This window comes from Aquarana catesbeiana, linkage group LG13, assembly GCF_042186555.1.
Source record: "Aquarana catesbeiana isolate 2022-GZ linkage group LG13, ASM4218655v1, whole genome shotgun sequence".
In the NCBI taxonomy this organism is placed as follows: Eukaryota; Metazoa; Chordata; class Amphibia; order Anura; family Ranidae; genus Aquarana; species Aquarana catesbeiana.
Genome location: NC_133336.1, coordinates 183,919,231 through 183,946,265, shown reverse-complemented (window position 1 = coordinate 183,946,265; position 27,035 = coordinate 183,919,231). Strand labels below are relative to the sequence as shown.

General features: G+C 42.2%; 2 protein-coding genes across 2 annotated transcripts in view; both read left to right on the top strand.

The window, feature by feature from the left end:
• Positions 1-3,078, top strand: part of RPRD2 (regulation of nuclear pre-mRNA domain containing 2) — a 134,017-nt gene extending 130,939 nt beyond the window's left edge. The window contains exon 12 of the transcript XR_012237159.1: positions 3,001-3,078. The gene's annotated coding sequence lies outside the window, so the exon portion shown is untranslated. The remainder of the gene's footprint in view (positions 1-3,000) is intronic.
• The window catches only part of TARS2 (threonyl-tRNA synthetase 2, mitochondrial), a 77,150-nt gene that overhangs the window by 966 nt on the left and 49,149 nt on the right, over positions 1-27,035 (top strand). Inside the window, exons 2-8 of the mRNA XM_073610356.1 lie at positions 3,001-3,078; positions 5,445-5,635; positions 7,634-7,757; positions 11,811-11,932; positions 17,875-17,992; positions 18,980-19,041; positions 23,349-23,427. Of these exons, the coding sequence (XP_073466457.1) occupies positions 3,001-3,078; positions 5,445-5,635; positions 7,634-7,757; positions 11,811-11,932; positions 17,875-17,992; positions 18,980-19,041; positions 23,349-23,427 (774 nt within the window). The remainder of the gene's footprint in view (positions 1-3,000; positions 3,079-5,444; positions 5,636-7,633; positions 7,758-11,810; positions 11,933-17,874; positions 17,993-18,979; positions 19,042-23,348; positions 23,428-27,035) is intronic.

Sequence of the window (27,035 nt, the reverse complement as noted above, 5' to 3'; positions counted from 1 at the left end):
AGTCTCCTGCAGACTATCAGTGTAAGCTGATTGCCCATACAGCATACAGGCAGTTTCACACTGACAGGAAGAATCAATGAACTACCAGAGTGCTCAACAGTGCTGTGGTAGTTCATTGAGAACTACAAGCAAACAGCCGCAAAGGGTGTCAGCACTTGTATTTCATTCATTCACGGAACTCTGTGAATGAATGACGTGGATCACTGAGCGGCTGCAGGAGAGGGAACATTTATGTTCCAACATAAAAACTTCCATGGACATGTGTGGTATGTGGATGTTAACTGTTTACCGTCCAGCAGACGATATATGATAGCAAGGCTGCGCAAATGGGCGTACCTGTATGTCCCCTTTTTAAATGGCGGGCTGATGTCTGCCGGTGGCCCGCGATCCTGTCACGGAAAGGCAGAACGGGGAGATGCCTATGTAAACAAGGCATTTCCCTGTTCTGCCTAGCAACATGACAGGGAGCTGCTGCTCTGTCATCAGGAGCAGTGATCTCTGTCATGTCCTAGGTAGCCCATCCCCCCTACAGTTAGAACACACTGAGGGAACACTGTTAACCCCTTGATCGCCCCCCTAGTGTTAACCCCTTCCCTGCCAGTGTCATTACACAGTAATCAGTGAATTTTTATAGCACTGATCGCTGTATAAATGACAATGGTCCCAAAATAGTGTCCGGTGTGTTTGCCATAATGTCGAAGTCACAATAAAAATCGCAGATAGCCACCATTACTAATAAAAAAATAAAAAAATGCCATAAGTCTATCCCCTATTTTGTAGACGCAATAACTTTTGCGCAAACCAATCAATATACGCTTATTGCGATTTTTTTTTTTTTTTTTTTTTTTTTTTGTTTATAGCACAAAAAATAAAAACCACAGAGGTGATCAAATACCACCAAAAGAAAAACACATGTTATACTTGCCTCCTCTGTGTGCAGTGGATTTGCACAGAGCAACCCAGATCCTCCTCCTCTTCTCAGGGCCCAGTTTGGCGCTCCTGGCCCCTCCCTCCTGTTCAGTACCCCCACAGCAAGCAACTTGCTATGGTGGCACCCAAGCTGAGCCGCAGCTCTGTGTCCATTCAGACATGCAGCTGTGGTTCGGCCCGCCCCCTCTCTCCTGATTGGCTCACTGACTTTGATCAATTAGGAGGGAGCATCCCGGATGGCTGAGACACTCGTGGACATCGCTGGACAGAGATGGGGCTAAGGTAAGTATTAGGGGGGCTTAGGGCTGCTTGTACACAAAAGGCTTTTTATTTTAATGCATCAAGATAAAAAAAACTTCTGACTTTACAACCCCTTTAAAGTCCACCCTCTTTGCTTCCATATATATGTGGTATGTGGGCATCAAGAGGCTAACGTAAATGATTAAGGGTCAGTTCACACCAGAACGCAGTGCGGGAAACTCACATTCCATGCCTGTTTCCCACACTGCCAATTGCAATCTGCAGCGGATGTCGGTGTTAACGTAATGACACCCAAAATGCAGGTTGCACTGGATTGTGAGTTTTTGTGAGTTTTTTTATTTTATTATTTTTTTTTTTTTTACAGGGTAAAAACCTTTTTTTTTTTTTTTTTTTTTTTTTTAATTGGGGCATTTTATAGTGCGCATCTAGCATTGACTAGGGTCGCATGATATATTACATTTATTTTCACTAGTTTGATATTTTTTACTAAATTTGTTATTCACCGAATTAAAGTAGAACTAAAGGCAACATTTTAATTTTTTATTTTTTTTTATTTTTAAGTTTTGGATGGAGTGGAGCGGGTTTAGAACCCCTGTCAGGTTTTTATTTCTGTCTGTGTCCCTGTTTGCCATTATCACACCCAATGAATTTGGGGGTTTCAGCAGAACTGAAATAGAGGGGAAATCTTTGCGTGGAGACACTAGTTCTTTGGTCCCGGTCTCGGAAAAGAGCTTCAAAGCCGCCTCCTTTGTAGAGCGCAGGGAGCGAGCGCCATCTTGCCCCACATGGTCTACCGCCGGGACATAGCTGCGCTGGAGATACGGCACCGGATAGTAGGGGAGGGTGCAGGGAGTTTGCACAGCCAAAAGGTAGCCTTTGGAGCGGTCTCAGATTAACAGGAGTAATCGACGGATGTACAGCGGAGCTAGTGCCCTGTGCTTCCTCCATTAGCTGCAAGCCACGCCACGGAGACTCTAGTTCTGGTGACAACCTCTCACTTTCTGTTTTGGCTAGGAGACATGAGGTGAAGAAGGGAAATCTTCACAATGGGATGTAAAAAAAAAAACAAGTTTTATATTCCTCCTTTATTCAAAATGGTGGGGGTGGGGGGGGGGAGGGGATTTTACCTTCAGTCCTCATTTGACCTCTTCTTTTGACCTGACATCTAATCGCTATCCAAATCTTGCTGCATTCATCCCAATAACAATTTAAAAATTCGCTAATTACCATATGACACCACCAAACTACTAATTCTCTCCTTTCTTATCTCTCACTTGACTGCTGCAACCTCTTATAGGCCTATCTCTACACAGGCTTTCCCCTTTAGTCTATCGTGAATGCAACTGCCAGGCTCATCCACTTTACCAAGTGTTCAGTGTCTGCCGCTCTCTGTGCCAATCCCTCCACTGGCTACCAACCGCCCAACAAATAAGATTCAAAATCCTGACAACGATATACAAAGCCATCCACAACTTTGCTATTTTGCTCTCCTATAGAGCTACGGGCACTTCTTGTATTCAACTCTTCCTGCGCAAAATGTGTTCAACATTCGTCCCAACAAATGTTTTAAAGGTTTTGTTAAGGCTACATTCACAATTGAGCATGCCGATTGAGTGACTTAGGATACCACTATGCCAATGAGTAGCTTAGTATAATTTAAAAATATCACTTTGCGATGGGTTAATCATTTAATAAATTCAGTTCTTCTGTAGCAAGGTTTGGGAAATGATTTTTGTGTTGTTGAAATCTTTTTATACTTTTTTTTTTTTCTTTTATCAGTCTGAATTCTTTCTTCTGTTTAATCTCTAGTGTTCCAGGGATGGGTCTCCTGCAGCACACAATGGGAGATGGAAGCACAGTTCTGATAATGAGCACCCAGAAGTGCAGGTAGGTTAAAGTGTTTGTAAACCGGCCTGAAGATCTCTGAAAAACAATATTTAGAATCTTTGATTTCCACAAATATTTAGTGTGTTATGACTGCATAAAAGAGGGCCTGGCAGTGACAGCTTTTTAAAGATTTACTTTATTACTAATAGCGGCAGGAGAGGGGTGGAAGCGGCGCACAGACACAGGAGCTGACAGGAGGGGGGATGCGGATCACGGAGGCATGTGAACTGACCATGGTGTCAGAGCTCAGCAGCCATGATAAACCATGGTCAGTTTACAGGGGGGTGGGCAGGATCAGCCAGGTATTTTTCAAGCAATACAAATTACATAGCACAAGCACTGTGCTGTATAACATGCTTTAAAAGAAACTGGTGTGTGTGTGTATATGTATGTATGTATACAGTATGTTTTATATATATATATATATGTACGTGTGTGTGTGTGTGTGTATGTATGTATGTATGTGTGTATATATATATATATATATATATATATATATATATATATATATATATATATATATATATATATATATATATATATATATATATATATATATTTTTTTTTAATTAAGGTGGTTGTACAGCTTAGTTTTACTACAAAATAAAAAATGCTTATACTTACCTACTCTATGCAATGCTTTTGCACAGAGCAGCCCTGATCTTCTTTTTCTGGGGTCCCCCACCAGCGCTCTTGGCCCCTCCTCTTCATCGGGTGCCCCCCATGGGAAGCTGCTCTCCTTGGGGGGACCCGTGCATGCTCACTCCCGAGCCCTGCTGCTTCGTCCATTGACATTGACTCGGCCCCCGCCCCCTACTCCTGCGTCACAGGATTTGATTGGCGGGAGCGAGAGACGGTGACTCGTGCACATCACTGGAATGGATTGGGGGGGGGGGGGGCTCAGCACAGAAGGGTTTTCACTTTAATCCATAGAATGCATTAAAGTGAAAAACCTTAAAGTGGATGTAAACCTGATTCATGAAATTTTGAGCTGGGCACACACATCTGTAGTGTTTACTTATCTCTCTCCAAAGCCCTAAGTCCCGTGGCTTTCTCCTGCTCCGTTCTTCTGTTATCATCATGATAACTTCTGACAAGTTCTCTGACACGTGTGATAAAATCAGCCTGAAATTTGTGTCGGGGTAGGTGCTAGAAATAGATTCGCAGACAGCTGGTTAATTCACAGGACGGATCTGCAAGCCTCTGCCTATGTTCAGGGGGGTGTTTGCCTTTCCTCCAATCAGCTGTCTGTGTATGACAAGACTCCCCACCACCTGCTGGAACAGGAAGAGAAAATTCTAACATGACGTGCACTTTCTAGACCGTATATAAAGCTGAAGACAGCAGATATGTATGTAAAACTTATGTAGGGAGATTTGCTTCATCCCTGTGTATCATCTGGGGCTGTTCACTTCACTGGATATATATGAGGGTTTACATCCATTTCAAAATTTTAGAACCACTTTAACTGCATGCAGTGTGGCTTTGTGCATAAATAATTCAATAATAAAGATCAATGTAGAAAAATTTTTTGAACTTGGTGGCACTAAACTTTTGAATAAAAAATCTCTTTAAGTATGTATTTTTTAACTCGGAAAAGTCTCTTCAATTACTGTCTCCTCCAGATCTCCAAATTGCTTTACTGATAGGATTCCTGTTAGAGGGTGGCTACGTTTGTTCGTCATGGTCTCGCTGTATGTAGGAACGTAGCCATCTCCTGAGATGGACTATGGGATTTGTAATGTACACATACCTCCCGACTGTCCCTGATTTGGAGCAATGTCCCTCTGTCCCCCATTCCTCCTCATTTGTTACTCAATTTGGTATGATCTCTATAGTTGTATATAAAATGCACTATTTATCTTTCAAAAAGTGTTTTCCAGTGCTAAACCTTTCAGCCAATTTCTAAATTGCTGCATTTGTACATTTTAAAAGCCAGTTTAAAGGAATCTTAGTGGTAAAAAAAAGCACTTGTGGATTTAATTACCTTTTTTTTTTTTTTTGTTAATTCTCCTTTAAGGGTATGTGGTAGGGGGCGTGTCCTATACCTACATACATTTGCTAGTAGGTGTCCCTCATTCCCATCTCAAAATGTTGGGAGGTATGTGTATAGAGAGCAGTGCACAGAACCGCAACTAATGTGCTTTGCTTATACCAAAGAGAAGCGAGGGGACACAGGAGAGGTTTAGATAGAACCATCACGTGGTCCAGGTCTGGACCACAGTCTGCTGTTTAATGGTGCTTGATCTAATGAAATAAGTACATGAGAAGTTTTGTTAATGGGTGTAGTAGTCCGAACAGGACTGTTTAACTGATTACAGTTCATTGATTTGATGTTTATCATCCTATTTTTGTGGTTTCTGCAGAACAAATCTCTGCCTCAATTTATTGGAGAGAGGCTGCAGTGCTTCGAAAAGCTGAGAGAAAAATATGAAGTTAGACTGGCAGAGAGGGTGACAAAGGAGACTCGTCCAATCAGGATCTCCATACTGGATGGGACTGTGGTGAGGGGGCACTCATGGAGAACAACTCCCTTTGACGTGGCGGTACAAACGAGGTAAATCTCTTTTCTATAGCTAAGTCAAGTCATGTAAATTATACAGACATTTCCACTGAATATTCGGTCTTAAATTATAACTGGGTAGTGGAATTATTTATAAAATTTTTCTTTTTTTTTTTTTTTTTTCTGGGGGGTAAAAGTAATCTAAAAACTGAGTTGCTGCCTAGTCAACTACCGGACCTCATATAACCACTTCAGCTTCGGAAGATTTACCCCCCCCCCTTCATGATCAGGCCACTATACCCAAATAAAATTTATGTCCTTTTTTTTTTCCCACAAATAAAGCTTTCTTATGGTGGTATTTGATCACCGCTGCAGTTTTTATTTGCACTATAAACAAAAAAACCCAACAATTTTGAAAGAAAAAAAAAAAAACATTAACTTTCTGCTATAAAACCACCCAACCATCCAATAAAATTTTTTTAAAAAATCGAATTTCTTCATCCAGTTTAGGCCAATATGTATTCTGCTACATGTTTTTGGTAAAAGAATCCCAATAAGCGTATATTGATTGGTTTGCGTAGAAGTTATAGCGTCTACAAACTATGGGATATTTTTATATATTTTTACTAGTAATGGCGGCGATCAGCGACTTATCGCAGGACTGTAATATCGCGTTGGACAAATATGACATTAACTGACACATTGTGGAGACCAGTGACCTTATTACAATGATCAGTGCTAAAAAAAATGCACTCTCACTGTACTAATGACACTGGCAGGGAAGGGGTTAACAGGGGCGATCAAAGGGTTAACTGTGTGCCTATCTGGTGATTTACTACTGTGGGGGGGGGGAGATGCTTGTACTAGGGGAAGGCATAGATCGGTGCCCCTGCTTTGCAGAGACACACGATCCATGCCTTCTCTACTGACAGAACGGCGATCTGTCGTGTTTACATAGACAGATCGCTGTTCTCCCTCTGTACTGAAGCACAGAATCGTGGACATCAAGTCCATGATTCCCGATGTGTATAATCGCAGCGAAAGTGGGCCATCGGCGGCGAGCACGCGCGCCTCAGACCCGGAAGTGCAGGATCTCATACTAGGTACGTATGCAGAGCCGCTTTGCCACTGTATATGTAAGTTTTTTTCTTTTGTTTGTTTGTTTTTTTATATGGTCACCAAGAGGTTAAAGTCTTGCAGTTTCTGAGTCTGCAGAAGAAAAGGAGCCGAACGTTTGAGGCCGGGTTCACACTGGAACCTGCTGCGGATTGCACAGGAGCGCTGTGCTTCCCTGTTCCCCGTTTCAGGGCCGAATCTATGTCTGAATCTGGCCCTGAAACTAAGCCAAAGACGCTGTGCAGTGCACTCCGCAGCTGCAACGGAGATATGTGAACCGGCTCCATAGGGAGCTAGTCACATTCTCCTGCTATACGAATTGGATGCGGGGAAAACCCATCCTTAAGGCCAGGTGTGAACCCGGCCTTAAGGAATCGTGCAAACTAATCCAGACCCCTGTTGTTGGATACTGTTATGCAAACTAGGAAGCTGGGATACCACAATAAGGTCAGGCAGTCACTTAAGCCTGGTACACACTAGTACAGCGATATCCCCCGCTGAGCTGTTGTGTTCTGACAGGGGGACCTCCCTCCTCCAGAACTCTCTGGTCAGTGCTTTCAGCGGCCATTGACTGAGAGTGCTGATCGGATCCTGGTTGGCTGCCGGTTTTCCAGCATGCACTTCAGTCAGAAGCCGGCTTCTGTTGGTGTGGCTACCATACACACGGGCCGAACGTCGGACGGTTTTTATTGAGCCAGCCGATGCCGCCTGGTATTCGGCCCGCGTGTACGGGGCTTTAGAACCAACTGTCAGACTTCAGGTGACCTCTAAACCAGAAGCATAAGCCGAAGAGACAAATTTAAAGTAAGCGTTATGAAATCTAATGAGAAAAAAAAACCTTAACATAAACATGATTAAAACTGAAAGTTTAGCTTTTTGTTTTAGCCCTATTGTGCTACATTTTGTATTTTGAATTGATCCATCTGTTCTTTTCAGGCCAGACTCTATACACAATATCATAGGAGCCCAAGTAAATGGATCGCTTTATGATCTGAGCAGACCCCTGGAAGCAGACTCCAACATTGAGTTCCTCACGTTTGACTCTCGTGAAGGGCAGGATGTAAGTTGGAAAGATAATCTGTTTCTTAGTATCAGGTTCCTTAATATAATGGGGAACCCCTGAATAGTTGTTGCTGAAATTTACATACACAAGAGAATATTTTGTGGCAGTGATTTCATCTCCTCTCTCTGCATGCATGTTTAGGTGGATGTACTGAGTGTTAATCAGACAGAACAAGCCTGAAAGCAGGCAGTTTCTGCTATGGTTTTTTTTTTTTTTTTTTTTTTTTTCTTTTTTTTTTTTTTTAGAAAGTCCTTAGTGCTCTGGTAATTTCGTGGCCTGTATTAACCACTTGCCACCCACCCAATCACACACACAGTTCTGTGTTTACAAAAACACAGAACTCTGTGCTATGAACAGCGATCTGGCTGTTTTGAAAAAACAGTAAAAGCAGCACACATTACATACATTCCACATTTGTTAGGCACAGAGTTACATAGTAGATGAGGTCAAAAAAAGAGTCCATCAAGTCCAACCTGTGCGTGATTATATGTCAGTATTACCTTGTATATCCCTGTATGTTGTGGTCGTTCAGGTGCTTATCTAATAGTTTCTTGAAACTATCGATGCCCCCCACTGAGACCACTGTGGAAACCTTTGATTGCTCCTAGATGTTAGCCCCCTTCCCAGCCAGTGTCATTAGTATGGTAACCGTGTATAGTATTAGCACTGATCACTGTATTGGTGTCACTAGCAATGTCAGTGTTTCCCCAGCTAGCACCAGATTGCTCACCACACTAACGCAGTCCCACTATAAGCCACCGTTCCCATTGGAGCGACCTGTCAAATCGCAGGACAAGTTGCAGCCTATTGCCGGCAATCGCTCTGTTCAAATCGGTGCGGCACCAACTTCGCGGTGTCACATAGATTTGAAAAAGTAGCATTTTTTAGTGCGACTTGAATAGACATCTGTGCGGCTTCACATCCCAAAGTTGCACTGAGATGTGGCTTTGAAATCGTGCGATTTCAGATGAAGTCGCATGATTTCAAAGCCACAGTTGATGTGAACAGGGGCATAGTCGCTGCTCACCACCATTACAAGTATAGTGTTATGTGTAAATTTCAGTATATATACACCATCGTTTGTAGACGCTACAACTTTCACACAAACCAATTATTATACACTTATTGGGATTTTTTTTTTTACCAAAGATATTATTATTATTATTATACAGGATTTATATAGCGCCGACAGTTTACGCAGCGCTTTACAACATTAGGGCAGACAGTACAAGTACAATACAATTCAATACAGGAGGAATCAGAGGGCCCTGCTCGTTAGAGCTTACAATCTAGGAGGGAGGGTCAAGTTATACAAAAGGTAATAGCTGTGGGGGATGAGCTAATGGAGAAAATAGTGCAATTGTTAGATGGAGGCAGGATAGGCTTCTCTGAAGAGGAAAGTTTTCAGGGATCGCCTAAAAGTGGATAAAGTTGGAGACAGTCTGACAGATTGGGGTAGGGAATTCCAGAGGATGGGCGAGGCTCAGGAGAAGTCCCGGAGGCGGATATGGGAGGAGGTGATGAGGGAGCTAGAGAGCAGGAGGTCTTGGGAGGAACGGAGATGGCGATTAGGTTGGTATTTTGAGACTAGGTTAGTGATGTAGCTGGGGGCAGAGTTGTGGATGGCTTTGTAACTTATTGTTAGTATTTTGAATTTAATTTGTTGGGCGAGTGGTAGCCAATGGAGGGATTGGCAGAGAGGGGTAGCAGACACTGAGCGGTTTGTAAGGTGGATGAGTCTGGCAGCAGCATTCATGATGGACTGAAGGGGGGATAGTCTGTTTAAAGGTAAGCCAATGAGGAGGGAGTTGCAGTAGTCAAGGCGAGAGATAACCAGGGAGTGAATCAGGAGCTTTGTGGTTCCACTGGTTAGAAAGGGACGTAGTTTAGAGATGTTGCGGAGGTTGAGGCGGCAAGCTTTGGAAAGTGATTGGATGTGGGGGCTGAAAGGAGAGTTCAGAGTCCAGGATAACACCTAGCACCCTGACATGTGGGGACGGGTGGATGGTTTTGCCATTGCTCTTGACAGACAAGTCAGGGGAAAAGGCACGTGGGGGAGGAAATATTATAAGCTCGGTTTTGGACAAGTTGAGTTGGAGGAAGTGGTGTGACATCCATACAGATATGTCGGTTAGTAAGTTAGTGATGCGTGAGGAGACTGATGGAGTGAGTTGAGGGGTGGAGAGATAGATTTGTGTGTCATCAGCATAGAAATGATATTGAAAGCCGTGAGAGGCTATCAGCTGACCCAGGGAAGAGGTGTAGATTGAAAATAAAAAAGGTCCAAGAACAGAACCTTGGGGGACCCCGACAGAGAAGGGAAGAGGAGTGGAGGAAGTAGAATTGTAAGTGGCACTGAAGGTGCGTTGGGATAGGTAGGATGAGAGCCACTGAAGAGCACAGTCACGGAGACCGAGGGAGTAAAGTTTTTTTGAGGAGGAGGTGGTGGTCAATCGTGTCAAAGGCAGCTGAAAGATCCAGAAGTAGGAGTACAGAATAGTGTATAGATATGTAGCAGAATACATTTTGGCCTAAATATATCAAGAAATGTAGAAGCAGATCTAGAAATGGCTAATGCGCACAACCACAATGATCAAATAGGCTGAGAAGGAGCTGCCTACATAAAAAAGTTTACTCGCATAACTCAAAAAAAAAATGAAAAATGTATATATGTGGCGCTCGCTAACCCTATCAAAAACCTTCAGTAATCATAAAACTGCAATAAATATATCACAAAGCACAGTGAAAAAGTATTAAGAAGCAATAAAGATCATCAAGGGTGTAATAAAGTGCACTAAAATGTAGAAATCCTGACGCACAATGTGAGGTGAAAAAAAAAAAAAACTACTCGAGTGTAATATTGATTTCCAAATTGCAATACAGTAAGAGATATAGTTGATAAAGTGCAAAGAATAATATAAAGTGACAATGTGCAAAAAGAGAAAACGTGACCGACTAACACACTAATGTGCGTAATGGGTATCCCAATCAAACAATGGTGATCATAATATAATATTAATAATGACTTATCCAATAATTAGTGCAAGTCCCAAAGGTGATAATAATGTAACTCCCAATGGCAGCAAAATCCGATCTTCTAGAAATGATGGCAGATAGAAGTGGAAGTGCAACAGGCAGTCTCTGTGATGAAATGTGTCCCAGATAGAAAGAAAAAGTCAAATACTCTGGAGTGTGACGTCTGTTTTCCCCAGCCTCTCACCTGCAGTAGCGACCCCCCAATGGGCTGAATCAAGCATGAGCCAACGGGTGAGGCAATCTACAGATGATGCGGTGGTAGTTGCAGCGCACGGGGACACTCGATCTATAGTTCCCCATTAGACTCTTCCACTCTCAGTATATATTTTTATTTTTTATCTTTTTTTTTTTTTTTTTCTTCTTCTTTTTTAATGTTGTTTTGTTTTTTGTTTCGAAATTTATAATAAAAATAAACCCAGCAAAAATGACCTGGTCATGAGTAGGGGTAAAACCTTCTGGAGCTGAAGTGGTCAAATGGTGTGCAAGTAGGGGTGTGTGTGTGTATATATACCTCGGATTGCGGTTAACGAGCGTTTCACAATACGAGTTATTTTTTTAAAAACCTGATTCGATTTGCGCGTGTTGTCTCGCAAGACGAGCAGGATTCAAGCCTCTGGTGTGCAGTACCGCATTTGGCCAGAGGTGCGGAGGCCCCAGTGACACTTGGAGCCGCTCAGAAATACTCTGTTTCCGAGGGTCCCAGAGTATTTCCGAGTCTCTCCGGTGCCCCCCCCCATCTCTGGCCACATGCGGTATTGCATGCAATAGAAGAGAAGTCAATGTGGAATTAATTATCTGTTTCCATTGACTTCTATTGGGAAACTCGCTTTGATATGCGAGTGCTTTGGATTACAAGCATTCTCCTGGAACGGATTATGCTCATAATCCAAGGTTCTACTGTGTGTGTGTGTGTGTGTGTATTACATTTAGTTTTTCTTTAAGTAGTAGCAGTCGAATTGTCAGTAGCCTTATAAATTGTCTCCATGAATATTACACTTTTTTCTTTTAATGTAGGTATTTTGGCATTCGAGTGCCCATGTCCTCGGGGCAGCTCTGGAGCAGTTCTATGGAGGCCTCTTGTGTCATGGACCCAGTACAGAGAATGGCTTCTTCTACGACATCCACCTGTCCAGCAGGTAAAAAGCAGCTGAGTCTGGGTGTTTGGTCAGCTCACGGTTATACTGTATAACATGTGTTCTTATTGTTCAACCAGCTTTGCTGCTGGGACATCTTACAGTTTTTTGCTTTTTATGGCATTGCCAAATCTCAAATAAATAATTTTTTTTTTTTTTTTTTTACCATACCTTTCCTGTGATCGCACATTTTCATAGCCGCAAACTTTTCAACATGTAATAATTATTAATATGCACACTACACAAAATTGAAAGGGTCCTTTATTTGCATTCATATTTAGGCCTCGTTTACATGGGGCGTATTTATGTGTACATCTGTGCAAAGGGCCACCTTTGCCTGCATGGGATGCATGGCTACTCTGTGCATGCGCGGGCAGGCAGTCCCTTTTGTCTACTGGGATGCAATGGACTACAACAAAATGGCATCTGTCTACACATTTTTTCAGCATATAGTGAGCTCCTCTTAGTAGAAAATGGCTTCAGCTTGGTTTCCTACCAGTGGGAGAACCCCCTCTAACATGTTTCGCCCAATAGGGGCTTAATCGTTGAGGGGAATCACTTGCGTCAGGAACAAAAGCAAGGAATTGGCTCTTTATCCTTTAAGAGGCAATTTAAGCTTTTATTCTAAAATGATTGTTAAAAACTCATAAGAGTAAAGCAATATAAATTACACATGGCTTAAAAGACAGTGTGTAATTTATATTGCTTTACTTATGAGTTTTTAACAATCATTTTATAATAAAAGCTTACTTTCCTCTTAAGGATAAAGAGCCATTTCTTTTATTTTGTTCCTGACACAAGTGATTTCGCCTCAATGATTAAGCCCCTATTGGGCACAGGTCCATATGTTGTACACTTGTGTCAGAATGCTGACCACAGCCAATACTACTGAAAGCTTACGCGTTTCAGAAGCCATGTCCCCTGAAGCAAACAACCCTGGAATGATGTTAGACCTACAGTGGGGAAAATAATTATTTGATCCCCTGCAGATTTTGTAAATTTGCCCACTTTCAAAGAAATGATAGGTCTATAATTTTTTATCATAGGTGTATTGTCAATGACAGACAGAATATTAACCAAAATCCCAGAAAATAACACATAAAACAAATGTTATAAATTGCGTTGCAGTTCAGGGAGTAAAAAGGGAATTTGATCCCTAAGCCAAACATGACTTCGTACTTGGTGGAGAAACCCTTATTGGCAATCACAGAGGTAAGCTGTTTCTTGTTGGTTATCAGGTTTGCACACATCTCAAGGGGGATTTTGGTCCACTCTTCTTTACAGATCTTCTCTAAATCCTTAAGGTTTATTGGCTGTCGCTTGGCAACTCAGAGTGTCAGCTCCCTCCATAAATTTTCTGCACCACTGTATGTGATGCTGGCTGGGGTTAGCCTTTTGTTTTTTATTTTTATTATATCCTGTTATTCTGTTTTCCGCAGAACATGTACAGAGTCAGCAGTTGAAACGGGCAAATGGAACAATAATCTATTGTATGAATATTGTTCTACATAAATGCTGATCTACACCAGAAAGAGGAAGTGCATATACCACTGACAGAGAGAATGGAAATCATTATGAAGGATTCCAGTTTGGGATTGTCAAAGCCCATTGACCTCTGTTCTACTAACTGCGTGTCAGTTAAAAAAAAAATATTCTTAATCACTACCAGGGTGGATTTGATTTAAATCTAGTCAATTTTAAATCCCGATTTAAATCATGATTTAAATCGCTAGTAAAAAGGCTTGATTTAAATCATAATTTTTAAAGAGGAACTGTCATTTCTGTCCAGCATCCGCTCCTCCCCTGACTGGCTGTTGGCTCCTCCCCTGACTGGCTGTTGGCTCCTCCCCTGACTGGCTGTTGGCTCCTCCCCTGGCCGGCTGTTGGCTCCTCCCCTGGCCGGCTGTTGGCTCCTCCCCTGGCCGGCTGTTGGCTCCTCCCCTGGCCGGCTGTTGGCTCCTCCCCTGGCCGGCTGTTGGCTCCTCCCCTGGCCGGCTGTTGGCTCCTCCCCTGGCCGGCTGTTGGCTCCTCCCCTGGCCGGCTGTTGGCTCACCGACAGTCCCATTCACGTTAATGGGACGACTGGTGATGCGGCAGTGACACAACAAGGTGAGGGACGTAGCGGCAGCAGGTGAGTGGATGCCCGATAACAGGCGCTGCCAAGATGGCTCTGAAATGACAGGTGCTCTGTAAATGTAAGGACTCATTCTTGCTGGTAGTTAGAATCTTTAATATTTGCAAACAAAATGAAAGTTTCCTATTTAGAATAATAAGCTGTCAGGTTAGTAAAACAGCAATTTCAGAACCGATTCAATCATACAGTTTGTAGTGTACATGGATTTGCAAAACAATGGGATAAATGAATATTCCTGAACTTTGTTTTATCTGATGGTTACTGTGAAATTGTGTGAATGCATCAATGCAGTGCATGTTATCTCAGCTTGTTATCGGAGCTTGGATTCATTGAATGAGTTTACCAAAAATGTAAATATTGCAGAATATGCAGCCTCGTGCTACATAACTAATCTCCATTTCATGCTGAATAAATTTAAATTATTAATGTATCTTAAATAGAAAACTATTTTTAAATAGCTTTTTACTCCAAAAGCATTTTATAGAAATCATACAAATCAGATTTTTCTTTTCTTTTTTTTTTTTTAAATCGTGGATTTATATCCACCCTGATCACTACATGGTGCTAAGGTTTTTGTGTATGATTTCAAGGAATCGGGTCCAGTGCACCTTTACCACAAAAAAATGCAGGTAAGGGGTGTCTGTAGATAAAACAAACTGTGCAGCTTTTACCGAAGTTGAATAACTCCCTTGCTATAGGTGTAGGCCCTTTACATACCTCATGAAGCCTGGCTGAAAAAGAGATCGCATCATCCCTGCCTTGTTGCTGGGATACTTCAAGCTGTTACTGCTCACCTCCCCATCACAAGAGGGAGCTCTCAAATGCCGAGCTCAGAGCTACTGCCTTAGGGGGGAGAAAGTGTATATGTCCACCATCACAGGAATGGGCTGTTTTTCTGATTCAAACCCTCTCACTTTTCACACTTTCTCTCGGTTGATGCAGTAACTCTGAGCTCTGAATTTGAGAGCTCGCTCCTCTGATAGTGGAGGTGAACCGTAACAGTTTGGAGTCTCTAAGCAACGTCCTAGCAACAAGGCAGTACGGGGATGATGCGATCTCTGGGAATTTTTCAGTCAGGCTTTTTGTTTGTAGTGCATATGGGACTACCCCTGTCTGGGAAAGGCAGTAGGGCATAGTGGACACCTACGGACCAAAACCATATTTTGGGGCTAGAGATATCTGAAGCTGAGAGCATCTTCCTACATTGAGACAAAAGAGGAAGTGCATAAAAAATAGCCACATCCATAAATTATTGAAGACAAAAAAAAATAATGGTAGTACTAGGTATTACCAGGAGAGCGGACTTTATAGGCTAAGAAACAAAGGAGAGGAAACCGTATAAAATATTAAAATGTATTAAAGTTAATTACAGAAAAAGATAAGAATATATAGCATCTATGCATGTTGTGCAGTGAGCCCTTGTATGTCTACACGTTTAGCCGCTAGGCTTCCTCAGGACACTGCCAAGGTTCACAAACGAGACAGATAAGAGAATATGTTTCTCTATCTTGGTTTTGAAGTACAATGTCACATACAGTCACAGTAAGGTGAATGATGCACTTAAAAGCTAAAAAATAGATTGAGTATAGCTGAATCTATGAACAGGGGCATGTGAGTAATAGGTTACTATTCATGATTTTGAAAGGCCAAAGGGAGGGGGGGCCCAAAGGTTTCCAACAAAGAGTCCTTCATTCACACGTGTGCAGTGGATTGCTGTCTCCCTAGGGCATATTGTGATATTCGCATTTTGAATATACAGCGATATGCTGTTAGGCTATACATAGCCATCAGCACTGCTGAAATTGAATGAAGGACTCTTTGTTGGAAACCTTTTGGCCCCCCCTCCCTTTAGCCTTTCAAAATCATGAATAGTAACCTATTACTCACATGCCCCTGTTCATAGATTCAGCTATGCTCAATCTATTCTTTAGCTTCTAAGTGCATCATTCACCTTACTGTGACTGTATGTGACATTGTACTTCAAAACTAAGATAGAGAAACATATTCTCTTCTGTCTCGTTTGTGAACCTTGGCTGTGTCCTGAGGAAGCCTAGTGGTGAAACGCGTAGACATACAAGTGCTCACTGCACAACATGCCATAGATGCATATATGCTATATATTCTTATCTTTTCTATGTAATTAACTTTAATAAATTTGAATTTTTATACTGTTTCCTCTCCATTGTTTCTTAGCCTATAAAGTCCGCTCTCCTGGTAATACCTAGTGCTACCATTATTTTTTTGCATCTTCCTACATTATTGGTGCTGCACCTGTGTGCTGTGTGTTGTTGCTTCAGGAGGTATGTAAATGGCCCCACACCTATAGCAAGGGCATTATTCAACTTTGATCAAAGCTTCAGTATTTTTTTATTTTTACAAACACCTCTTATTTGCAGTTTTGGTGAAGGTGAACTGTCTTTTAACCACTTCCCACCCGCCATATATCAGAATGACGTGCGCAAAGTGGTTGTTATCCTGACTGGACGTCCTATTGCGTCCAGCAGGATAGGCCGTGATCGACGGTGTGGTGTGTCAGTCTGACACAGCGCATCACCGATCTCGGTAAAGAGCCTCTGGCGGAGGCTCTTTACCATGTGATCAACTGTGTCCAATCACAGCGTAAACAGGAAGAGCCATGTATTGGCTTTTCCTCACGCTGAGATGCGAGTAGAGGAGAGCCGATCGGCTGCTCTCCTGACGGGGGGGGGGGGGGGGGGTCTGTGCCTATTGATTATCAGTGCAGCCCTGCCGAGTGTGCCCACCTGGGATGCCCACCCAGCTCCACCAGGGTTTGCAAATCCGTGCCCATTAGAGGTGCCCATCAGTAATGCCTGTCAGTGCCAGCCATCAGTGCGGCTTTTCAGTGCCCATCAGTGAAGGAGAAAACTTATTTATTTACAAAAATTTATAACAAACACAGAAAAACGTTTTTTATTTTTTTTTTATTTGTTTAGCAAAAAATACAAGCCTAAGTGGTGATCAAATACCACCAAAAGGAAGGGCTCTATTTGTGGGAACAAAATGATAACAATTTTGCTTGGGTACAGTGTTGCATGACCGCACAATTGTCATGTAAAATGCGACGGCGCTGAAAATTAGCCTGGGCAGAAAGGGGTGAAAATGCCCCATTATTGAAGTGGATAAAACGGAGAAAAACACATTTGGCCACTAGATTGAGCTAAGTATTTTAGAAATGTCCTAGAATACCTCCATCTAGTGGCAAATTGTGGTATGTTTTAATGCAATGATTTATTTTTAAGTACTGGATATAACCTATTTACATTTGCCTTTTTGTTATTGATTTTTTTTTTTTTTTTATTTGCCCTATTCGCACAGAATGAATGTACATGCACTTTCACTGGGTGAATATCTTTATAAATCAACCTCTTAATTTTTTTTTTCTTTTTTAATTCTGAATGCTTAACTGCAATAACTGGTCTTCTCTTTTTTTTTTTTTTTTTTTTCTTTTTTTTTTTTTATTTGCTTGGCCTTTAAACTTGGTCTAGGCTGTTGCAATGATGATGTTTTTTGCTTACGTGGCTTTTCCCCCTGCCCAGACTTCTTTTTTGGGCTCAAAAGTGGTGCAGAAATGTCATTCGTCTTTTGTTGATCCTCTGCCAATAAAAAAGTAATTTTCTGCTGTAATGTATTTTCTTACTGCTTACTTTGGTATCCTTTTACACAAGTATTTATTTAGATTGGAGAGAAGAATATAATGTGTAATTGTTACTGTATTTCCCTGGAACAGTCCTGAGGTACTTGTTGTTCTATTCTTGTATCCAATAACCATCTCTTTCTTTCTCATGTCTAGTAATGTACAGGGCGGTGACCTTCCCAGTCTGGAAGCCATCTGCAGAGATATCATTAAACAAAAACTTCCCTTCCAGCGGGTGGAAGTGACACGGGAAGACTTACTAGAGCTATTCAAGGTAAGAAATTGAAAACAAGGACCCGTGATACAGACTTCATGACTGCTTGGCACATCCAGCTATGCGTTTACATGTGCTGGGCTGCCTTCAGGGTCATCAGATTTGCAGTATTAGCATTATATATTTCTGAACAACAGGATCGGACCGTATTTTATCTACTTCCACTGATACAGTTTATCTCTTAACTATAAACAGCAAACCCTTATCTCCAAAAATAACTTAAAAAAATGTCTTGGTCAGGCTGTTTTCAGTTATATTTGTGCATACATATGCAAGACGATTTCACATATACTCCTCTAAACCTAGCTGGACACAATGGGATTGATTTACTAAGGCTGGAGAGTGCAAAATCTGATGCAGCTCTGCATAGAAACCAAAAAGCTTCCATGTGCTTTTGTCAAAGATTAATTGAACAAGCTGAAGTTAGAAGCTGATTGGCTACTATGCACAGCTGCACCAGATTTTGCACTCAACCAGCCATAGTAAATCAATCCCATTGTGTCCAGCTACGTTTAGATTTACTAAGGCTGGAGAGTGCAAAATCAGGTGCAGCTGTGCATGGTAGCCAATCAGCTTCTAACTTCAGCTTGTTCAATTAATCTTTGACAAAAGCACATGGAAGCTTTTTGGTTTCTATGCAGAGCTGCACCAGATTTTGCATTCTGGTTGTAATAAATCAACCCCATAAGGTTTGGTCATTTGAGTCACCCACCAACTTTTTTTTGGAGGTTCCATCAGTCAGATTTTTGATCTTCAGTTGCCACAGCCAACCTAATGTCACAGAGACAGGTTCTCTTTGTCTGTGTGGTATAAGCCTTGTCACCACCATTCAACAATCCAATGTGAAAATGTTTGTTAGCTGCTGAGGTTCTTCCATTTGATTGTTGAAAGGTGGAAGGGGGGGCTTGACTCTTTGGAGGAAGTGGAAATTGAGGCCTCTGTATTTGCACTTGGGGTCTTCTAAGCTCCTCCTTTTCTCTTCTGCAGTACAACAAGTTTAAAGTACAAATCATTGAAGACAAAGTGGAAGCAACTACAAGTGTTTACAGGTAAAATAGCGTACCTTTTTTTTAATACCGTTTTCGTTTTTAAAGGGTTTAGCAATTTTAGCTTAGTGTGTGTCTATTATATAAAAATCACTGATACACAACAGCCTTTATAGAAACTCTATTGGCAAGATTTATTTAATAAACTATTGAATTAATTAAAAAATGTCTACATAATAAGCAATATAGACCAACAGAGACAATGTGGCATGTGGGTGGGGGGTATGACCATATTAGCAGACCAACTGCCTTTAATTACATAGTATAATTTTTAAAGCTGTACTCCAGCCAAAATTGTGAAAGACACCCTCAAGAGCTGGTTCTGGCCAGCTCAGTAGCTTGCTTTAAAAAAGGCCTTGATTCCTAAATGTACAGTGGATATAAAAAGTCTACACACCCCTGTTAAAATGTCAGTTTTCTGTGATGTAAAGAACATGATGTATGTAATTTCAGAACTTTTTCCACCTTTAATGTGACCTATAAATTGTACAACTCAGTTGAAAAACAAACAAATCTTTTTAGGTGGAGGGAAGTAAAAATAAAAAAAATAAAATAATATGGTTTCATAAGTGTGCACACCCTAAACTAATACCTTGTTGAAGCACCTTTTGATTTAATTACAGCACTCAGTGTTTTTGGGTATGAGTCTATCAGCATGGCACATCTTGACTTGCCAATATTTCCCCGCTCTTCTTTTCAAAAACACTCAGAATCTGTTAGATTGCGAGGGCATCTCCGTGCAAAGCCCTCTTCAGATCACCCCACAGATTTTCAATGGGATTCAGGTCTGGGCTCTGGCTGGACCATTCCAAAACTTTAATCTTCTTCTGAAGCCATTCCTTTGTTGATTTGGATGTATGCTTTGGGTTGTCGTCATGCTTAAAGATGAAGTTCCTCTTCATGTTCAGCTTTCTAGCAGAAGCCTGAAGATTTTGTGCCAATATTGACTGGTATTTAGAACTGTTCACAATTCCCTCTGCCTTGCCTAAGGCCTCTGTTTCAGCTAAAGAAAAACTGCTCCAAAGCATAATGCTGCCACCACCATGCCTCACAGTGGGTATTATGTTCTTTTGGTGATGTGCAGTGTTTGTGCGCCAAACATATCTTTTGGAATTATGGCCAAAAAGTTCAACCTTGGTTTCATCAGACTATAACACATTTTGCCACATGCTTTTGGGAGACTTCAGATGTGTTTTTGCAAAATTTAGCCGGGGTTGGATGTTTTTCTGTGTAAGAAAAGACTTCCGTCTTGCCACTCTACCCCAAAGCCCAGACATATGAAGAATACAGGAAATTGTTGTCACATGTACCACATAGCCAGTACTTGCCAGATATTCCTCCAGCTCCTTTAATGTCCCTAGACCTCTTGACAGCCTCCTTGACCAGTTTTCTCCTTATCTTTTCATCAATTTTGGAGGGACGTCCAGTTCTTGGTAATGTCACTCTTGTACCATATTTTCTCCACTTGATGACGACTGTATTCACTGTGTTCCATGGTATATCTAATGCCTTGGAAATTCTTTTGTACCCTTCTCCTGACTGATACCTTTTAACAAGGAGATCCTGAGAGTGGACGACACGGGGAGATGGGTAGAAGCCCGGATACGTAACGATGCTCACACTGGATGACCGAGCCCCCACCTGACTCCCGCACTGCTGCCTAATGCTGGGAATGACCTGAGACGCGAAGAGGAGAGGGGAATGGCGCGTGGCCATACAAGGCTTTAGCCCCTAGTACACTGAGAGGCTGTAGACCCTGGCTCTCTGTTTCATCTGTGGCTACTGCTCTGGCCGGAATCCACGGCTATTGGATCTGGGTAGCTGCCCGCATACTAGTTAAAGACCGCTGAAGCAGGGCACACATGCTCCGAGGGATCACAGCCTCCAGCCCTAACCTCCAACATGAGAGAGGGGTAGAGAAGGAAGCGCCACCTGAGTGTAGTATTAACAAAGGATGTTTAATGACACCAGGTAAAAACACACTTACAGGATAAAAACATATAAAATGCTCATCTGTATAGGTATGTGGTCTTCGGTGTTCCCTCTGATCCTGTGGTAGGGATGCTGGGCTGCAGAAGGTGGATTACCAGCCGGGAGCTCTTTCTGTGGCCATCAGGAAGAGACTAGGGGCCGGCGTGGAGCATGCGTGATGTCACAGGTCGTCCATCCGCTTCCGGGTTCGGTATCCAGGGGAGGAATCGTGCAGGGAGGTTGAGCCTCCTATGCGATGTTGGTAAAGGGGGAAAAAATACAGGGGGGGGTCAGCAGCACCTGATTTTAAGAAATATCAGGCAATTACTATTTCACGGATAGCAAATTGGATGCACAATAAGAAAGGGAAAAGTTGGGTAGACATTCAGATGTCACAAAGCAAAGTAGATTTAGGAAAGATGGTATGGATATCACAGAAACACTAGTTAGCTAGTAGCACAAAACCCACTGACTAGGAACACTTTTAGGATATGGGATGGTCATGGTAGACTATATCATTGGGAACATAAGGCACCTTTAATTTCTTTATTAGACACAAATTATTTTAAGCCAGGGAAAGATGATTGTGTATATTTTACTAGATGGGCAAAAAAAGAGGAAATATTGTTACAGGATGGTGATGACAGGGAATGAAATTACACAAAAATGGGGAAGTATGCCACTAGATAGGTGGAGGTACACACAATTGCAGCACTTTACACAATCACTACCGCAGCCGCTGCGGGGTAAAGGAAATATGAGGTTCATAGAGAAATTGTTCTGCTCCCCACTGTGTTTAAAGCAAAGTATATATCTAAAATATAGGTAAAGGAAGCAGAATCTAAATACCCACCATATTTGGGGAAATGGGAGGAGGAAATAGGAGCTATCCGAGATGAGGAATATAGAAGGAAGATTTTGAGATTAGGCCGTTTCTCATCAAGTGACGCTAAGACAATAGAGATGTGCTGTAAATTATTAGCAAGATGGTATGTGACCCCACAGAGGGCGCAGAGGTTCAGAGCGGATGTTCCCCCAACATGTTGGAGGGGGTGCGACTCTCAGGGGACCTTTGCCCACTTATGGTGGGAATACATAAAGATACAGCCTTGCCGGGAGGAAATTACTAAGGTGATTTATCAAATTGCAGGAGAACATATCCAGGTGGAGCCATGGAAATGTTTGTTCCATGGCACGAAAAAAAACGGTGGCTCTGTATAAGAATACCCTAGTTCAACACTTATTAAATGCAGCTAAAAGCCTGATTCCGAGATTATGGAGAACAGGCCCCGCCTGTGAAGGAATGGGTAGCAAAGTTTGACTGGTGGAGATCTTTAGAAGAAACCATGCATACTGTAGAGGACTCTCTAGAGGTACATTACACCATATGGGGGAAATGGCAGAATTTTTAAACATCTATAGAATATATGACTATGGTGGGTGCTTGAGGGGGTTAATATATGTGGAATATGGGATGGCAGAATTTAAGAAGTACTTAAGAGGATAGATTTAACTATATCATATCTAAATAGGGGAAAAATTGGAGCCGTGGGATAAGGGGAGGCTGAGGAGGGGGGACGAACGGTAAGAGACTAAGAGAGAGGGTTTTTTTTTTTTGTTTTTTTTTGGGGGGGGGGGGGGGGGGGGATTTATATATGAAAGTATGTGAGGCTGAACTTCAGATATGTGTATCTGCTTTGTAACTGTTTGTTTTTTTAAATAATTTATAATAATAAAGAGAATATATAGAAATGAGATCTCTCTGTGGATCATGGCCTGTGCTGTAGGATGCAACTAAGAAAATGTCAGGAAAGACCTGCTAGAACAGCTGAACTTTATTTGGGGTTAATCAGAGGCACTTTAAATGATGGCAGGTGTATAATGACTCCTCTTTAACATGAGTGTGAATGTGACTGCTTTATTCTTAACACAGCTACAACCCCAGTTATAAGAGGGTGTGCTCACTTATGCAACCACATTATTTAATTTTTTTTATGCTTGCTGATTTGGACTACAAATGCTTCCTCCTCTTATCTTTTTATCTGTTACCTAGGGGGGTGTTGCATTGTAGTTCACAGAAGATAGCTGGGAAGGTCGACAACATTTTTTTTTGAGATTTCAGTTCAGTGTGCAATAAATTACAAAGACACTGGCACTCTGGCAGTATCAACAGGTATTTTCTGTCCTTGGAGAAAATGTATTTGGCATGAAACAGGAAAATGTACGCAGCCACAGCTTCCCAGGACTGGGAATAATTTGCACTCTTCTTGGGTTTACGTACATTTTAAGGGCATCAGCACATCCGAGGCTACTAGATTGTCTTCTTTCTGTCTGTGCAGGTGTGGAAATCTGGTTGACCTCTGCCAGGGTCCTCATGTCAGGCACACAGGGCAAATTAAAGCCATTAAACTCATCAAGGTGAGTCAAACAGGTATTTGATTAGAGGGGTTGGATCACAATGCAATACACTTGTGTGAGTAAGATGTGATGGCAGCCGCTTTTGCCAGACTCATGCATTAGTTACCAGAGAGTGACACAGTCCCAGCTTCACTGTCTCCGAACTAGTACTTGGCACAGGAATCCGTGTCAGCTGCCATCATCACCACCTTCTGCATGTCAAGCATGTTTTAATACATAAACTGGCAGGGTGTAGCTCTTGACTGTCAAGTGGACCTGTGAGAATACAAGATTGTTCCTCAGATATATGAACCCCTTCACGTTCAGTTATTTAGTATATCCATGGCACTGGATTGAAGCATTATTTGGTATATGTTGTATCTCTTCAGACATAGGGGAGATTTACTAAAACTGGTGCAGTTCTGCATAGTAACCAATCGGCTTCTAACTTCAGCTTGTACAATTACGCTTTGACGAAAGCACCTGGAAGCCGATTGGTTCACGTTGGGTTCACGTTGCCGAAGACCAATGTGCAGTTATAACTATGGGGGACATTTAGTAAAACTGGCGCACACAGAATCTGATGCCGTTTTGATTAGTAACCAATCAGCTTCTAAGTTTTAGTGTCAAAAATATATTGTACAAGCTGAAGTAAAAAGCTGATTGGATACTATGCAGAACTACACTAGAGATTCTAGTGACGACATTGGTCTTATGCTGCATCCACCTAGGTGAGAATGTAGGTTTGACTTTTTTTTTTTTTTTTTTTTTTTAAATCCACACTTTTAAACCTACTCCCACCCCCATTCTAAGCCCCATACTAACTACCCTGTAACAAAAAAAGCCTATACTTATTCTCACGGCACTCCGGTCTGGTCACGTTTGGCTCCCAGCACCAGTTTCAGGGGAGAGGAGGGAGATCGAACAACAGATGCCACATAGTAAGTCTATAGGAGATGTCACCACCCAGGCTCTGCAGCTGCTGTTGCTTCTCTGTCCTCTACACTGAAGCTGGCCGCTGGGGAAATCACATGACCACAGACCCCTTAGACTAGGTAAGTGTACACATCTTTCCTTTACAGGGTAGTTGGAATCGAACTTACTATAAAGGGTGTGAGTAGGTTTAAGATTAATAGAAGGGGGGGGCCTAAACTTTGTACTTTTTCTAGTGGCCTGGCTAGGATGGAAGTACACGTTGTATTTCTAAGTTAGGGGAAAAAAAAAATATATATATATATATATATATATATATATATATATATATATATATATATATATACATACATACTTACTCTCACAAAATTGAGTACACTCCTCACATTTTTGTAAATATTTTATTCGATCTTTTCATGTGACAACACTGCAGAAATGACACTTTGCTACAATGTAAAGTAGTGAGTGTACAGCTTGTATAACAGTGTAAATTTGCTGTCCCCTCAAAATAACTGAACACACAGCAATTAATGTCTAAACTGATGGCAACAAAAGTGAGTACACCCCCAAGTAAAAATGTCCAAAGTGTCAATATTTTGTGTGGTCACCATTATTTTCCAGCACTGCCTTAACCCTCTTGGGCATGGAGTTCACCAGAGCTTCATAGGTTGCCACTGGAGTCCTCTTCTACTCCTCCATGACGACGTCACGGAGCTGGTGGATGTTAGAGACCTTGCGCTCCTCCACCTTCCATTTGAGAATGCCCCACAGATGCTCAATAGGGTTTAGGTCTGGAGACATGCTTGATCAGTCCATCACCTTTACCCTCAGCTTCTTTAGCAAGGCAGTGGTCGCCTTGAAGGTGTGTTTGGGGTTGTCATTATGTTGGAATACTGCCCTGCGGCCCAGTCTCCAAAGGGAGGGGGATCATGCTCTGCTTCAGTATGTCAGAGTACATGTTGGCATTCATGGTTCCCTCAATGAACTGTAGCTCCCCAGTGCCGGGAGCACTCATGCAGCCCCAGACCATGACACTCCCACCACCATGCTTGACTGTAGGCAAGACACACTTGTCTTTGTACTCCTCGCCTGGTTATCGCCACACATGCTTGACACTATCTGAACCAAATACGTTTATCATAATCTCATCAGACCACAGGACATGGTTCCGGTAATCCATGTCAGTGGATTAGTCTGCTTGTCTTCAGCAAGCTGTTTGCGGGTTTTCTTGTGTATCATCTTTAGAAGAGGCTTCCTGCTGGGACAACAGCCATGCAGACTAATGTGATACAGTGTACGGCGTATGATCTGAGCACTGACAGGCTAACCCCCCACCCTTTCAACCTCTGCAGCAATGCTGGCAGCACTCATACGTCTATTTTCCAAAGACAACCTCTGGATGTGACGCTGAACACGTGCACTCAACCTCTTTGGTCAACCATGGCGAGGCCTGTTCTGAGTGGAACCTGTCCTGGTAAACCGCTGTATGGTCTTGGCCACCGTGCTGCAGCTCAATTTCAGGGTCTTGGCAATCTTTTATAGCCTAGGCCATCTTTATGTAGAGCAACAATAATTTTTTTCAGATCCTCAGAGAGTTCTTTGCCACGAGGCACCATGTTGAACTTCCAGTGACCAGTATGAGAGCGTTTCAGCGATGACACCAAATTTTACACACCTGCTCCCCATTCCCGTCTGAGTACTTGTAACACTAATGAGTTACATGACATCGGGGAGGAAAAATGGCTAATTGGTCCCAATTTAGACATTTTCACTTAGGGGTGTACTTACTTTTGTTGCCAGCAGTTTAGACATTAATGGTTGTGTTGAGTTATTTTGAGGGGACCGCAAATTTACACTGTTATACAAGCTGTACACTCACTACTTTACATTGTAGTAAAGTGTAATTTCATCAGTGTTGTCACATGAAAAGATACAATAAAATATTTACAAAAATGTGAGGGGTGTACTCACTTTTGTGAGATACTGTGTGTGTATGACTGCTTTCACACTGAGGCACTTTACAGGCGCTACAGCGCCATAAATAGCTCCTGTAAAGAGTCTCTCCAGTGTGAAAGCCCGAGTGCTTTCACACTGGAGTAGTGCACTTTCAGGATGGTGCAGCGCTGTAGGAGAGGTATAAACACCACTCCTAAAGCGCCCCTGCCCATTGAAATCAATGGGGCAGCGGCACTTTGCAGGCGGTTTTAACCCTTTTTTAGGCTACTAACGGAGGTTAAAAGCGCCCCGCTAGCAGCCAAATAGCACCGCTAAAACGACGGCTTGGTGTGAAAGCACTGTGTGTGTGTATATTCTCCAAGAACGACGGGTGGACTTTAGTTTAAGACCGCCTTGCAAAGTTGAGTGGAACTCCACTTTAAGCTTCAATATTAATGCAAAATATGCTCCCTGAAAATACACTATGCTTTCCCTAATATTTAACACTACCCCTCACTTCCTAAAATCCCTTAAACCTAACGCTGCCCCTAGAATTGAATCCCTAATTTAAAGCAGAGCTCCACCCAAAATAGATCTCTGCTTGTCTGCCTTTTCCTTCACCACATTTGGCACCTTTTGTTGGGGTGGGGGGGGGAGTGGGTACCTGGTTTTGACAGGTACCCGCTCCCACTTTCAGGCTCAGTTCGCTGCGGCGAAGTGAGACAGAAGTTGGGCCCCTGCAGCAAGCCTATTCACAAAGT